Raw genomic sequence first — 16101 nt, 5'->3', positions numbered from 1 at the left:
TGACTCGACCCGACACCACCCTGCACCGCCCAGTGGCTGGAGGAGTGGAGGAAAGAAGAATGAAAAGGACCTTTTAAGCCCTCACGCGAGATGGGGCGAAATGAGTCAGAGAGCAGGATGAGAAAAAATGGAGATTTCTGGGAAACGGAAAGAGAAAGCGAAAACGTGGCGAAGGGGACAGTGCGAAAAGCGAGGTTCAAAGAGGCGTTCGCACCATTAATTCCCGCGGGCGTGGGAGTGGGAGGCCGGCGTGTGCCTTGACTGACGCGCCGATAGGAAATCAATGTGAACTTCTAAATGAATCAGCAGCGGCAGGCGAGAGGGAGATATCTCATCCGGTGTCGATGTTTATTAGTCTGCTGCTCCGTTTCACCCAAACGATGGAAGAGGTTTCTTACGATCCAACACGCACACACGTGTCACACACACACACACACTCCGCGCCCGCTCTCACAAACACTCCTCTCTCGCTGTTTCACTCTGTTAGTACACAGGTTGGGATCTACTCCGGCGCACGTCAGACGGACAGAAGATGCAGTTTCGAGGAGAAAACAACCTCACGGAGTGTGAGAGAGAGAGAGAGAGAGAGAGAGAGAGAGAGAGAGAGAGAGAGAGAGAAGAGAGAAAGGGTAGAGAGGTTGCACTTATTGCCCCGAGGCGACTGGATAACGCAGGTTTGCATCCTAACTCGTAGACACACCGGCACCCGGCACACCGGGTCCGGCCTCAAAAGCATTGCCTGAAATTGCATTGAAATGCTCTAAGTCTCCTGATTTCTCAAAAAGTCCCAATCGTTAAGATAAAGGTGTTGTGGTATAGATGCAATCGTCCATTTTCTCACTCAGCCATATTCTTGCGTTCCTGCATCAGGGGTGTTTCAGGGTTACAGATGGCCGGAGCCTTTCCACATTTAGTAAGGGGACGCCTAGAAGCGGGCACCAGTCCACACACACACACACACGGTCACACACACACACACACACTACCAGCAATTTAGGGTCGCAAATGAACCTGACAGGGTGTCTTTGGAAGCACAAGGAGAACGAGACTGAAGACATTTGCACGCCCGGGTGACGGAGTTAGGAATAGTTTTCTATAGTTTGGAATAGTTTGAAGCCGTGGTGGATTTACAGTTTTCTGGGGTGAACTGACTTCTTGCCCCAAAAACTCAGACTCCTTCATGTGGCTCCGTCTTATTCTGGACCTGCATTCACCTCAACCCCTCCTGCGGCGTCTGTGTTTTGCACTGGTAGGTAACGCAAGCCTGTCCTTAAGCCTAATCCCAAAACCCCCACCCTACACGTGCCTTCAGCGGTAATGCTCGAGAGGCGTCACACGGGCGGGAGGAGGGGGATGTGGGGCGAGTGGGAGGAAGGAGAACCTTCATCATGTGCCATCAGAGCGCCTCCCCTTCCCAAAAAACACAGTCACAGGCTGCATCAAAACAACCATCAAACGTATCTTTATCTCCTAATTCGCTCTCCATCTGTCTCTCTCTCTCAGCTTGGTCTTCGTTCTCGTTCGCCTTCCTTCCCGTCCCGCTCTTTCCTTTTCAACCCCACACACACACACACACACACACACACACATACACACACACACACACACACACACCCTCCCCATCAGCTGTCTTGGTTTGGTTCCTGCTGAACTGTCGGCTCCAGCGAGGTCTGGAGCGAGGGTGCCATCTGGGTATCCGTAGTAATATGGGGCGCGGCGATAGGGGGATTGCTGGTGTGCTCAGAGGGCATCTGGTTGGCCCATCAGGCAAATAGAGAGATTGAAATGAACGAGAAACCTGTGGCTTTTTTTTTTTTTTAATGGAGTTGGTGAATTTGTTAATTGGCACTGACCTACCGCCCGGCTTATCAAGATGCCATGAAATGATTCACCGTGACTTTATGCCACTTCAAATCAAACGGAACGTGTCACATTACAGCGCCGTGGTGACTTCCGTAAAAACACCACGAGTGCAATTACCAGACACTCAACATGGAGTCAAGTCAATCCCGGCGATCCGAAATAAAATTCAGCACAGATAGTCCCCACTAAAACATTTGCTTTTTTTCAACGACTTTCAAAAGGGTTGTGCTTATGAGTTGATGATTGCGGTGTATGTGCGTGTGTGTGTGTGTGTGTGTGTGTGTGTGTGTGTGTGTGTGTGTGTGTGTGTGTGTGTGTGCACGTGTGTGTGTGTGTGTCTGCGGGTAATTGGGCTAATTTTTCGGTTAGCCTGAACTAGCCACTATCTCCCCAGGACAAAGCGTGCAGTCTGTGCGTGTTTCTGCGGTTTAGCTGACCTAGTCTGTGAAAATTAGTCTGGTTGGTTGCTCCACAACACACGGACCGGGCTAAACAGAGAGAAAGAGAACGAGAGAGCGAGAGAACGAGAGCGAGAGAGAGCGAGTGTATGTGTGTGTGTGTGTGTGTGTGTGTGTGTGTGTCTGTGTGCGTGTGCGTGTGCGTGTGTGTGTGTGTGTGTGTGTGTGTGTGTGTGGTTCTGGAATGAATGACATCATTGCTTTCTGCCTAAAGTAGATTTGGGTTCAGCTGGACAACAGAAGCAGAACAGCATGATGTCACACACACACACACACACACACACACACACACACACACACACACACGCACACACACACATACGCACACACACACGCGCACTCACGCACACGACATGCGCACACACACACAAACACACACACAAATTATGTTTTAACGTACCCTCACCCAATTCAGCTGTCTATTGAAACAAGGAAGTGGGCAGAGCGCTCTTGCCATGAACTTGTGGGTGTGTGTCCCAGATGGCGAAAAAAATGACATGAGATGGAACAAGGGAGAGAGAGAGAGAGAGAGAGAGAGAGAGAGAGACAGAGAGAGAGAGAGAGCGAGAGTGACCAGTGGGTGTGGGGGTGGGAGGGGGGGGGGGGGCGGGGTTGTGAATGATGGAAATTCCCTGGCAACAACGCAGCAGCTTATTTCATGGGCTGGCTTGTGGAGAGGAAACATGACAGTGCGAACAACAAATCCCAGCCTGCGACACAACGCAGGCCTGCGCTCGGCTCCGGGTCACGGCAGAAACAAGCACCGAGGGCCTTGAAAAAGGACACCTTTCTGGCTCTCCGGGTTGTAAAACCAAGCGCGTGCACGGATACCACTCTTGTCATTTGTCGTTGTTTCCTTTCAAATCTCGAAAATGTTGTCGTAAGGACGTCAACTAATCGGAGACCCGCCGCGGTGTGATAACGTGTCCGAGAACATGCGACGGCCACAGTCGACTTAACAGCGCCATAAAACCTCTTTCCCGGTCGAACCCGACTCCCCTGTCGACCTTCAAACCAGTGTCAACAAATCGCCGGTCGCTTGGAAAAGAAACGAAACAAACTGATTGTGCCGCTCTGAAGAGCTGCACCTTGTACCGTAGGCTTATAGTTGTCGTCGGGCAGTTTCCTGGAGAAGCCGCCGTGAAGACGTTCTCGAGCGGGAGGCCTGCATGGGTGTCGGGTGGACCTGCTGTTCGGGCGCGTCCGGCCCGCTTGCCTCGGCCCGGGACGCCGTCAGCACTTTGAGCCCTCTTCGCAGGAGTAGGAACAGAAGCTCAAGCACAAGCCTGTGTTTGCAGCGAGCCGAGCCTATTTGATTTTCAATTACCTGCTTCGATCTCCTGAACTGCTCCTACTTATTTCCACGCTAATCCATTTTTTTCATGCACAGAAAATTATTGACTTTTTCATTACCGAACAATGGCAACGTATGGTTCAACACTCCAATACCTTCTGCTCACGAACCCCAATAATAACAACAACAACGGTGTGGAAATAAATCCAGGATCTGCATTACAAAGAATAGGGGAATCGACAATTCAAGGGCCCATTTAACTTGAATCAAATGAAGGGAATCATTTCTACTCCATCGTATTTTTCATTCCGTTTGCCGTCCAAACGGTTCCTTTAAATGAAATGTCCTTAAGCCGGGGGTTCAGCGGAGTGCAAAGACGGCATTAAATCCCGGAGTCAAGTACAGAGCTACTACACAGGGAGGTCACTGTCTCTATGTTAATCCTCTTTGTTTTGGTGGCAAAGTATCTATAAGTACATATCTGTAAGCAGACGGTGATTGCACTACGCAGTGTTTGGATTCTTATTCCGACACAAACCTGGAAATCACTTAAGAGTTCCGCACGGAAACGGGCGCATTTTTAATTCATTCATATTTTAGAGACAATGAATTATTTATTTCAGGGCTGGGCGAAAGGGCTGAGGCTAGATATTGTACAATATTGCAAAAAAATGAACGCCATCTAATTGATTTCATGTACGGACGTGTGTGTTTTTTCTTCTAAATAAATCTCTCACATCTAGTAGTGAAGCCCCTGCTGTAATGGATGAACAAATGGACAGAATGATGTATCAGGCTGCCTCCCTGACTCACCCAGTCCCCCACCCATAACATTAGTGTGGCCTCCATGATGCTCTCAGCCTCCTCCAGGACTGGAATTACATTAGGGCAATTAGCTGTATCTCCTTCTTCTATCTCTCTTTCTCTCTCTCTCTCTCTCTCTCTCTCTCGCTCTCTCCCTCTCCTCTCTCTCTCCCTCTCTCTCTCCCTCTCTTTCTCTTTCTCTCTCTCTGCCTCTTTCTCCCGGCAACCTGCGACCAGTCAGAAAAAAACAGGGCAGAAATACGTTTTATAGAAGGTATCCTGAGGTAGAACGTCTATTCCCCGACCACGCCGACAAACTTTAATGACCTCTGCCTCGGCTCGGACAGACAGTTGACATTACTCTAGCCTAGATTCCGGGGGACATTTCCCTGTGAGTTAAGAGATGTCAAGTAAACATTAACAAAATAAATAAATAGGATTGGATAACATGATTATATCTAATCAGAAACATTTCACCAGAAAGTCAGACATTTATATCCTGCAGCTTATGTTCCAAGTCAGACGAATGCGGCTTTAGTTTTTATTTTTTTGGGGGGGTCTGAAATTGGGTTAAGCGTCGGGGCTAAATCCCCTCTACGTCTATCGCTTTAATCTGTGTTGAGCAGAGTGGTTGGCAGGTTTCACCGAAACAATGGGAGAAAATTGAGCAGAAACGGCATTGAAGTCACATTGAAACCTCACACTGCTTCCACCACAGGATCCCAGGGCTCAAGTTAAAAGAGATGATTTCTGAAGTACAAAATAGCATCTAGAAATGAAATATTTACCACACACACACACACACACACACACACACACACACACATACAGATACACATACACACATGTTCAAGTTCAGAGAAACAATGCACAGCAGTCGGAGGAACAGAGTGATGGGGAGGCAGAAAGGAAGAGAGAGAGAGAGGGGGGGGGGGGGAGGGCGGGAGGATAAGTTGTTGTTTTCTATTTTACCATTGCAGAACTGCAGCAGGGACGAGGTGTCGTACAGGCTGCTGTAGCTGGAAAAGCCGTCCTCCATTCTCACTCCTCCGCTCCTCCACTCCGTTATCCCACTCTTGCCTTGTTTCTTCTCTTCCGACTCTCTGTTCCCGGTGACTCCCCTCCCCTCCTCCTCCTCCTCCTCCTCCTTCTCCTCCTCCTCCTCCTCCTCCGTCAGTTCAGCGTTCCCTCGGCGGCCGGGACGCTCCCTCCATTCAGTCTCCACGGGTCAGGCTCCCTGTGCGAGTCACCATGGCAACCCATTCACTCTGATTATGTCATGTGAACTCCAACCCCGTCTCTTCTCTCCTCTTCTCCTCCTTTTTTCTTCTTCCTTTCGCTTAAGAAGACTCTCCTCTATGGCTATGAACTACTTCAAGAGCACTCTCAGAAGAAAGGATGAAGGGCAGACGAGACTCATTCAGCCGCCGGAGAGAGAGAGAGAGAGAGAGAGAGAGAGAGAGAGAGAGAGAGAGAGAGAGAGAGAGAGACAGGGATGAATGGAAACGCTGCCGGTGAGTTGCTGTTTTTTTTTAAATTTCCTTTTTGTTGCTCTTCTTCTCTTCCCTTCTCCTCCCTCCGTTCTCCCTGGTCCTCTGCTCTGCAGCTGTGTGTCGTTAGACTCAGTGCTCCCACTGATCTTCAGCAGAAAAACAGCTCTAAGAGGCTCTGACCAGGGAAGCCAGCGTGTGTGTGTGTGTGTGAGTGTGAGTGTGTGTGTGTGTGTGTGTGTGCGCGTGCATATGTGTGTGAGAGAGTCTTTAGATAATGCCCGGGACAGCCCAGCCTTTTCCCCGGCTCTCTCTCTCTCTCTCTCTCTCTCTCTCTCTCTCTCTCTCTCTCTCTCTCTCTCACTGTCACAGAGTGTGGACGAGTCAGAGCGCAGGGGGCTGGGCCTCAGAGCCACAGAGATCCTCCTCCCTATCACTGACTGGGGAGGAGGGGGAGGAGAAGAGAGGAGAGGGGAGGGGAAAGGAGGGGAGGAGAGGAGAGGAGAGTAGGAGAGAAGAGGCGATAGGAGGGGAGAGGGCAGTCGAGCAGGGGGAAGGAGGGGAGGTGAGAGTAGAGGGGGAGGAGAGGAGAGGGGGGGGGGGGAGGTGAGGGGAGAGAGGGGAGAGGAGAAGAGGTGAGGGTAGAGGAGAGGAGAGGAGAGGAGAGGAGAGGAGAGGAGAGGATGTGGGGATGGGGGAGGAAAATGGAGGAGAGGAGGGAAGAATAATAATAATAAATTGAGCAGGAAATAGGTGAGGAGAGGAGGGGAGAGGGGAGGAGAGGAGAACAGCAGGGGAGGGAGGGGGAGGAGAGGAGGGGAGCGGCGGAGGTAGAAGGGATAGGGGAGGCGGAGGAGAGGAGAGGGGAGAGAGGAGGAGAGAGGAAGGGTCAATGGCAAAAAGAAGGCAGGAGATGAGGTGCGGTGAGGGGGGAGGAAAAAAGGGGAGGGGGAGGAGGAGCGGGAAAGTGCTGATCACGAAAAAAAGAAGAGAAATTAGTGGAGGAGAAAATGGACAAAAAAACGAAGGAGAATCGACACAACGGTGGAGACCGGGCGACAGAGCGACACTTCAGATCACACACACACACCACACACACACACACACACACACACACACACACACACACACACACACACACACACACACACACACGGCGGCACAGTGGTGTGAAGTCATTTGGGGACACGGAGGGAACGTGAGGAACCAAACGTCTCGGTGTAGAGAAGCCCTGGAGCTCGACGGGAGCGGGGGGATCGCGGAGGAAACCAAAGAGCTCCATCACTCCGTCCTCCTCCTCCTCCTCCTCCTCCGTCTTATCTGCACCGCCGCAGACGGCTGAGAGACAGAGGGATCACCCCAAAAAACAAGAACAAGGGAGAGGGGTGGAGGGGCGGAGGGGCGGAGGGGCGGAAGGGCGGAGGGGTGGAGGGGGATGCGAGGGAGTTAAGCGGGAATTGGGGAAAATCCAGAAAGAAATGGGATCGAGGGGGAGGGGATGGAAGGAAGAGAGGGAGGGAGAGAGAGAGAGAGAGAGAGAGAGAGAGAGAGAGAGAGGAGAGAGAGAGGGGACGCTTCACACACAGATGTGTTGAAGGGGAGGTGAAGTCAGTCAGTGGATCTTGAGAGAGAGCAAGGGGAGGGGGTGGGGAGGGCTTTTTAATTTTTGTGCTGCCATTGTGGAGGGAAGCTCTTTGCATTATTCATAATTCCGGCTTTCATGGAAACACGAGTGAGCCTGGAAGGGACGGAGTCCGTGGCCTCAAAACACAGAAGCACGCCCCGCCTCCCCTTACGGATCACCAGAGGGAAAACCACACCGTCACAAAGAGGGACGCGTGTTCGCCGTGCAGCCGAGGACACCGGGTCGGCTTGTAGCCCTCTGTGGTCGACGGCGTACGACGTCCTGCTACGCTCTGACGTGAACCCCGACGTCGTCCCATTCGTTTATGTTTTGGAATCTGCAGCGAGGACCAGAGGGTGGGGGGGGGGGGGGCAAAACCTGTTTTGTAGCGTCCCGTGCTCAGCTCACGGTCCAAGACAACCTCTGTTGTTTGACCTCAGCGCCACTACCCTTGTTTCCCCAGGAGGTCTCTCTCTCTCACACACACACCCATCTGTGTATACACACACACAAACCCACCCACGCGCACACACAGTTCCCTCTCTTCACCCCCCGGGGGAAAGGCTGCACTCTGCTCCATATATTACACAACAAGGCCGAGCCCCCGAGAGATCCACCCAGCTCCTTACAACAAGCAGCCTGGAGGAGGTGCAGCCTGGAGGAGGTGCAGCCTGGAGGAGGTGCAGCCTGGAAGAGGTGCAGCGAAACAAGGCGCTCCTTCAGACGAGGCACAGGATTTGCACTGACAAAACATCCATCCATATATCTATCCATCTAATTATCTATCCATCCATCTAATTATCTATCTATCCATCTAATTATCTATCTATCTATCTATCTATCTATCTATCTATCTATCTATCTATCTATATAAATACCCTACACATTATTTACATTCATTTTGTTCTCCTGGATTCCCAAAACTGCATCCCTCAGCAATGTAAAACATTTAAATAGCTTGAAAACATGAACGGAGGCATTTGTTTTGTCTCCCTGCTCATGCTCTGCGTTCAAAATAAGGGTTTTTCTTATCCCACAGTGAAAGGGATGGCATCCAGTGTTTTGATTCAGATATGGACAGGAATGGCATGCAGCCGGCCGGCAGCGATCTGCACGGGCGGGCTACACCCCAAAAACATCCAAAACATCCATTGTGTTTCATGCACGTACCGTCCCACAGCGGCACCCAAAGGACCACCATTCATGACATTATTTGGTGCAATAGCACGGACACAGATTGTGGACTATGGCTACTCGAGTCTAGATTGGCGACAACAAGGGGGGCTTGTGGGTGATGTGTGTGTGTGAGTGCTTGAGCGTGATCACACAAAGAGGGTGGGCGGGTGGTGGATTAAACTAGAGGGTTACCCCCACGTTGCTAAACCCCACCTACTGCTCCATGGGTGGCAGCTGGTGGGACCACTATGCTCCACCCCCTCCACCTCCTGTGATCCTCTGACACACACCTCCCCATTATTATCTCGCCCTCCATGTATATGCAAAAACACAAGCACATACAAATACACAGACTGGAATAACCAATTCTCCTTACAACCACATACAAAAAACCCTGAGGTCTAACTCCAAACATATCCATGCGTTAAGTTAAAATAAACTGTTATGATGTCATGACGTTATGATGACATGATGTCAGCTATGATCTATGTATGCAGAGGGAAGTGATGTTGAATTACTTAACATTTCAAAATTATGAGTTTGTACCTGGTTGTCATCAATGCAAGTGTTGCCCCACATTAGTTTAACTGGGAAGAACTCAACTGCCATAACACATACATATGCAATTGAATACAAATAAAAATGTGGGGTTTTTTTAACCCCTCATCACAAGAACATCGATATCATTTTTGACGCGCCTCATAAGCCAGGAAGGGCTCTGTGTCCTATTTTAGTACAGGACCTTCTTTTAATGGGGTAATGCTCTCATGCAGGCGTATTTTAATGTGTAAATGGTTCGTTCTCATGAGACACTTTAAGGTCGACTTTAAGCCAGGCATGTTTTTCCGATTTTTTATTTTTTATTTTAAATGGGAGGGAAAAAAAACAAAACTGCTGACACACTCTTTATACTCAGATGATCAGTCAGTCTGTCAGTCGGTCAGTGGATTACACACAATCAAATCCGGAGCTCAAAAACAGGAAACAAGGTCAATCCTGTATGATCCAGCCGCCATCTGCCAGCCTGACCCTGCTCATTGGGCAGCTTTCTGGTTTACACGATGAATTGGTCCAACCTTTTGGGGTATTTGTGGTTTGTAAACGCACTAAATATAGATATTGCTGCACATTTTCATGAGCGTTTGAGAGCGGGACGTCTGCCTGACGTGACCTTTTTTTCCCTGCCCGATTTTCGATGTCTGAGAGGGACTCCCCAAGTCAGAAAATAGAGAAAGAGAAATATTTTAGAGAAAGAAAATATTTTGAAATGCATGTGCGGAGGTGTGACAAACGGCCGCTTGTGGGAAAAGGTCGTTTTGGGAGGAGGTGGATTTAAGGAGCCTGACAGCAACACAGCCTGATAAAAATTCTATACACCGTTATCTTCATATGCTGTGTATAGTTATAAACGATAGTTACAATTCATATTTTCCTCTTTTTACCAAATATATAATTTAGCCATTTTGTCCGAGAAACATTAAAATTAACAAACTAGTCCAGATTGAATGTGTCAGTGTCAGGTGTCAGTGATATCGCTGGTGACAGACAGGTTAGTGTTATTAACTTTCCGGGCAGAAGAGCAGTGGAACGGGCGGCGAGGGAAAGATTGGAGCGTTATAGAAAGTAAATTGACTGGATGAATCTTGAAAAGACATTATTTCCCACCTGCTGGCGAAACAACCTGTCAGTCCTAATGCACGGTTACCGGGATATGTGTCAAGTCCAAATTGAACCCATTTTTACACACTGGAATTAGAGCCGCTGCCTGCTCATGCACGGAATTATTAGCGAATGAAATTCCATGCCGCAGAAAGGGGAAAGGGAGAGCACGGTACAGTAAGGTAGTTAACTGCAGCAGTGCCGCTTCAAACCACTTCCCATGCATATTTAAAGATTCTGTTCAAAGAGCAGTGAGCAGACTATATACTATAAAAAAAAGAGTGCAATCAATTCAACTCCGTCACCATCTTTTTTGTCTCGAAAAGGACTTAGATATTCTATAGGCTTTGTTCAAACTGTATGTGTGCGTGTGTCTGCGTGCGTGCGTGCGTGTGTTTTACGTGTGAGGACCGGTCTCCGAATTGACTATATTTTGGTATACAAGTGCCCCAGAAACATGGGACCTCACTTACCTTACTCTGACTTGATTTCGCTACCTGCACAAGAATGTGTGTGTGTGTGTGTGTGTGTGTGTGTGTGTGTGTGTGTGTGTGTGTGTGTGTGTGTGTGTGTGTGTGTGTGTGTGTGTGTGTGTGTGTGTGTGTGCGTGTGTGTGCGTGCGCGCGCATGTAACATAGATAGATGGCTAGCACAAGTATCTATAAAGAGGAGCCATTAAACCTGAGCACATTTGTTGTGATGAAATGTGCATGGGAGTTGTGACCTACTTTCTACGGATGCACACCGATCCAATTGAGTGGTAATTTCTAGTGCGCAGCGTTTAAAAGAATGAGAAGCAAATATCCAAAAACAACGTGAAAAGCCATTGTTAACGCCAATACCATTTTTTTTAAATGTTGGTTCAAGATTTGAGTAGTGGGAGGAGTAACCATAATTAAAATGAAAACGCCTTGATGAAATAATAAGGACACATTCACAACCATCTACCAACGGCAAATAATAACGTTATTATTCAGGAAAACTGGGTCATCGCTTGTGTTTTAGCACCGGCTCTCAGTCACGGTCTCTAATAGGATTATGTATTTCACTGGCAGACTACAAGACTTACAGGCATACGTTTTTCTTTGAGAAATACGAAACGTTACTACCTCACCGCAAAGCGTTAACCGTCGCTTCTCCCTCACTCCAGCCCTGAATCCCCCTGCTTTGAAACACATGTTTACATTGATCCAAGCCATGTTTATTTGCATAGTCCCTTTCAAAAGGTTACAGTCTCAAAGGGGTTTTACAGGCCCACGTTGAAGGGGATGAATTTTCTTTGATTTCCAAATTCCTAAATATAATTTGCCACATTATATATCAAATATAGAACAAAGCCTCCCTCAGTGAAACCTAAATGAACACACACGCTGCCAAACACGGCAAGTAGTGTAAGTGGAACAATCCTGCTCAGGTGGGATGCTAGGTGAATGAAGGTGCTGGAAACTGTTACTGGTGCTGCTGTCTTCAAACAGGGACCCGCGTGCACACACACACACACACACACACACACACGCACGCACGCACGCACGCACGCACATACACACACACAGAAACGCACACACACACACAGAAACACAGAAACACACACACGCACCCAGGCACGCACATACGCACACACACACACACACACACACACACACACACACACACACACACACACACACACACACACACACACACACACACACACAGCCTCTCTCTGACCCGTCAAGGCACAAGGGAACAGAAAGGGAGAGAAGAGAGTGAGGACAAAAAGCAAAAGAGAGAGTGTGTTTGTCCGTGTGTGTGTGTGTGTGTGCACGCGCGCGCGCACGTGCCTGTGTCAAAGGAGGATCTGCTGTTGTTCTGTAAATAGATTCTAATCCTGAAGCTGCACTCGCATCCTCCCCTGCTTCACTCCGCTCTGTGTAGGAAACAGAAATACACCGACGCCCTCACAGGGTTATTCGGGGGGACCGCCGCGCCAAACCCGGCATTGTCATTCTATGCCAGTCGTCCAAATGTGAGCAAACACTTCTCAACTAACGTTTCAACAGACGTTATGAGTAAATGACATCTTAACAACGTTTTCTTTTTTTCGGGCTGAGGTGTCTCTGAAGTGAATGTGTCGAAAACTCCCTCTCTGCGCCGCTGCAAAACAGAGGATTACTGTTTTAATGTATTTATGCAAACATGCAAAACATGCAAAACATGCAACATATGCAAAACATGCAATACATGCAAAACATGCAAAACATGCAAAACATGCAGAACATGCAACACATGCAAAACATGCAAAACATGCAGACGTTTAACGCATTAAGAACATTTCAACTTTAGGACAAGCTCAGTTGTGCTTTGAGTATTATTTAAGGTGTTCATGGCAACCAGATCTCAGCTTTCCCCACCATTGGCCCTCGAACTATGAGTGATAAAAATGGGGATTAGGCGCCATAAACTGGACGAGAATGGGGTAAATGGGGTAAAAGTGGTGTAGGATAAAAGAACAGTGCTTATTTGATGGACTCAGCCGTTTGACTAAACAATCATACTGTATATTATATTATAGTACAGTCCATTTTATTGAAGCAAAAACAGCTCGGGGGAAGGAACTCAAGGGAGCCAACGAAAACTCAAATCGCACCTTCTCACTCAAACATTTTTGCTGTAATTATTAATGTTGTACGTCATTTTACCAGAAGACTCGCTATAAAGAACCCTTTCAAAGTTAGTTTCAAAGTGCCGGGAACTTTGAAACTCACCGCCACCTTCACCGCCATCCCTGAATAACCCCGACATGAAACACAGCTCTGTGTTGCGGTATGGTCAAATGTACGCATGCACACAAACACACACATACACACACACACACACACACACAGGAGGACATACAGTATATACACAATCGTCTCCTGGGATCCCGGAGTGTGCAGGGCTGCATTCTCTCAAGCGATGACAACATTAATCACATCTGACTCGGTCGCAGAAACATCCATGTTCTCCCTTCCCCCACTTCCTGAACAGGAACAGGAACAGGAACTCTCCCCGCCTCCCTCCCATCTTCTGTATAGTGTACACCATCATGTAAATACTGGACTACACCAGCGGACATCGTGCACCACTGAAATAGACAGGTTTTACGTTTTTTCCTGGGTGTGATGATACACATATACAGAGTATATATATATATATATATATTTATTTTTATTTTTATTTGTTCATCTTCTTTTCTACGCTTTAGGGGAAGGACTTTGGCGGCCGTCTCCTCTCCTGCCATTTCCAAAGTCATAGACACTCAGTCCCTCAATCGATACAGCCCAAAATAAACTCTGCACAGGGAATCAGGCAGCCGAGCATCCGTCCTTCTGCAGTGTTCTTCATTCTAATTCACACCGTCTCGCAGAAACGCTACAGAAGCCACAGGAATACACAGTAGTCTGGCTGCAATTCTGCAATTTTTTAATTTTTTTATTTTTTGCAGTTTTAGGTTGAAATCCCAGGGAATTGGTTTAAAAGATTGCCTTCGTGACATGGACACGTGAGGTGTGAAAAGAGGGACTTGCGCTTCCCAGCTCCTAAAATGAGTAATAAGTGTGATGTCAGCAAAGCGGCCTGCCCTTATATTGAGGCCACAGATGGAGCCACTGACGTCAGCGCATGAGAGATGACGCACTCTTCACATCTCATCTGCATATCGGGGCCCGCATTATGCACCAGCACCACACACACACACACACACACACACAAATACTTTTAGCACCACCCTGTGACATTTGTTGTGTCCCTGCTGCCCTCTGTTGGGGGAGCATGGGAATGCAGCAGGTAAAGGGCAAATTCTAAATTGTCTTGGTTAGAAAGTACCTACTTTTTGGATGGCTAACTGGGTGGCTGCCTATATGAAGAAGGACCAAAATAAAGAATAATAATGGAGGGATCTCCACTTATATTGGCCGATGCCACCGATGTGACAGTATCCCATATGGTCATTTATTATAAAACTCCTAAAAAGCCATGATAAAAAAGGTAGGAGAAAAGGACGAAAGGAAAGACTGAAACTATAGATAAGAGAAGGGAAAGGAACAGAACAATGATTCAGTCACTAAAGACTGGGTAGGGGACCAGGTAAGAAAGTGATGAAGAAGCGACCGTGAGTAAACGTGAGAAACACGTCTCCGCTGCTCTGACAGCTGGGCAATCCTCCACGCTTCTCTCCTCTTGGCTCGGCTTGTGGGAAATGACCCCTCACTTAATGCTGTGTTGTCATATACTGTAGTTATGTCAACACATACACACGCACACACACACACACACACACACACACACATGCATGCACACGTGCACACACATACACAACACACACACACACACACACACACACACACACACACGCATGCACACGCACACATACACACACACACAGACACACAAACATCAGACCCCCACACACACACACACACACACATACACACACACACACACACACACACACCCACACATCAGACCATGTGCATCCATTGCACTAGAAACCACAGAAGTCACATTCAGCTCCTTCTACACCTTACTCCTGTTGCTACTTCGGGGATAAAAAGTGGAGCAACCTGCTATAAACTCCCCGTATTATGTGACTCATGTGACTTTCCCACACCTTCCTCCTATCCCGCAACTTCCTTCTTTCTTGCGTCTCCCTCACTATCTCTCGATCGGAGCTTCTGTAAGGCCAGGCAGTGAACTGGTGATGGAAATCTCTCCAAGTTTCCATATAAGGTCCTGTGTCGAGAGGGTGAAATATTTGCTGGATGAGCGGTCCCAGCGGTGAGCTTTCACCAAAACAGGATAGATACTCCCTGGGATTCACATGCATTTATGGCGCGCGCGCGCACACACACACGCACACACACACACACACACACACACACACACACACACACACACACAGGCAGGCACACACAAACACACACACACACACACTCTTTCACATATACGTACAAACAGGCATACCTATTCATACTTTATTTATGAATACACACATACACACTGTCTTGCAGGAGCACATACATTATTTCTCTCATTCTCCTGGACACGTTTTTCTCTCAGTCTTCCTCTCTCTTTCTTACCCATAGGCAGACCCTCAGAGTCGGACATGGCCACAGAGAGAAGGATCGGGACAGTCTTCCTCAGTCTTCCTCTCTGGACTCTTGACTTCTATGGCTTCTGTTTCCTGTTGCCGGTGGTTCCCTGTGCCAGTCCCAGATCCGGTGGCTTTCCCTTACTTTCTGATCCCTCGCCACCCCTTCTAATTTCTTCTACTTACTGACTGCTCTTGTTTCCTCTCCCCCTGTCTCTCCCACCCCCCTCTCTCTATCTCACCCCTTCCTCTATTTCCATCTCCCTCTCTCTGTTTCAGCACCACCTGACCAGTGATGGATGTAAACATGTGACTATAGGCCAGTGGTGGTGCCAATCAAACCAGTAGGTGCAGTGCAATTGGACAGTAAATTTGTCTACAGAGGATTTGGGTTTTTGATTACTTCATGTAGGACACAGGCTCATAATGAGCATTTCTGCACATTTCTCTACGGGCACTGCAGACCAGACCCCTGTGGGAAGGGAGAGCGCTGACTAACAATTTGTCACTCTTTAAAAATAGTTTGTAACAGGATGAAATGTGGCTTAAATGAGGTCCATACTTCAAGAAGAAAAATAACAGCCATTAAGGCTGGGATATGTAGAAAAACAACCAATCATTTATAA

General features: G+C 48.1%; 1 protein-coding gene across 5 annotated transcripts in view; it reads right to left on the bottom strand.

Annotated features, from left to right (window-relative positions):
* The window catches only part of eml1 (EMAP like 1), a 49234-nt gene extending 33752 nt beyond the window's left edge, over nucleotides 1–15482 (bottom strand). For 4 of the 5 annotated variants that reach the window (XM_080012327.1, XM_080012328.1, XM_080012329.1 and 1 more), the window contains exon 1: nucleotides 5392–5505. In XM_080012327.1, coding sequence (XP_079868453.1) covers nucleotides 5392–5458 — 67 coding nt within the window. In that variant the 5' untranslated portion in view covers nucleotides 5459–5505. Of the gene's footprint in view, nucleotides 1–5391; nucleotides 5506–15464 lie in introns of those variants that run through there. The other variant, XM_080012331.1, reaches the window with a different exon arrangement.
* Between the last annotated feature and the right edge of the window lie 619 nt (nucleotides 15483–16101).

The sequence above is a fragment of the Zeus faber genome, assembly GCF_960531495.2.
Source record: "Zeus faber genome assembly, chromosome: 13".
Classification (NCBI taxonomy): domain Eukaryota; kingdom Metazoa; phylum Chordata; class Actinopteri; order Zeiformes; family Zeidae; genus Zeus; species Zeus faber.
This window is presented reverse-complemented; position numbering and strand designations above follow the sequence as displayed.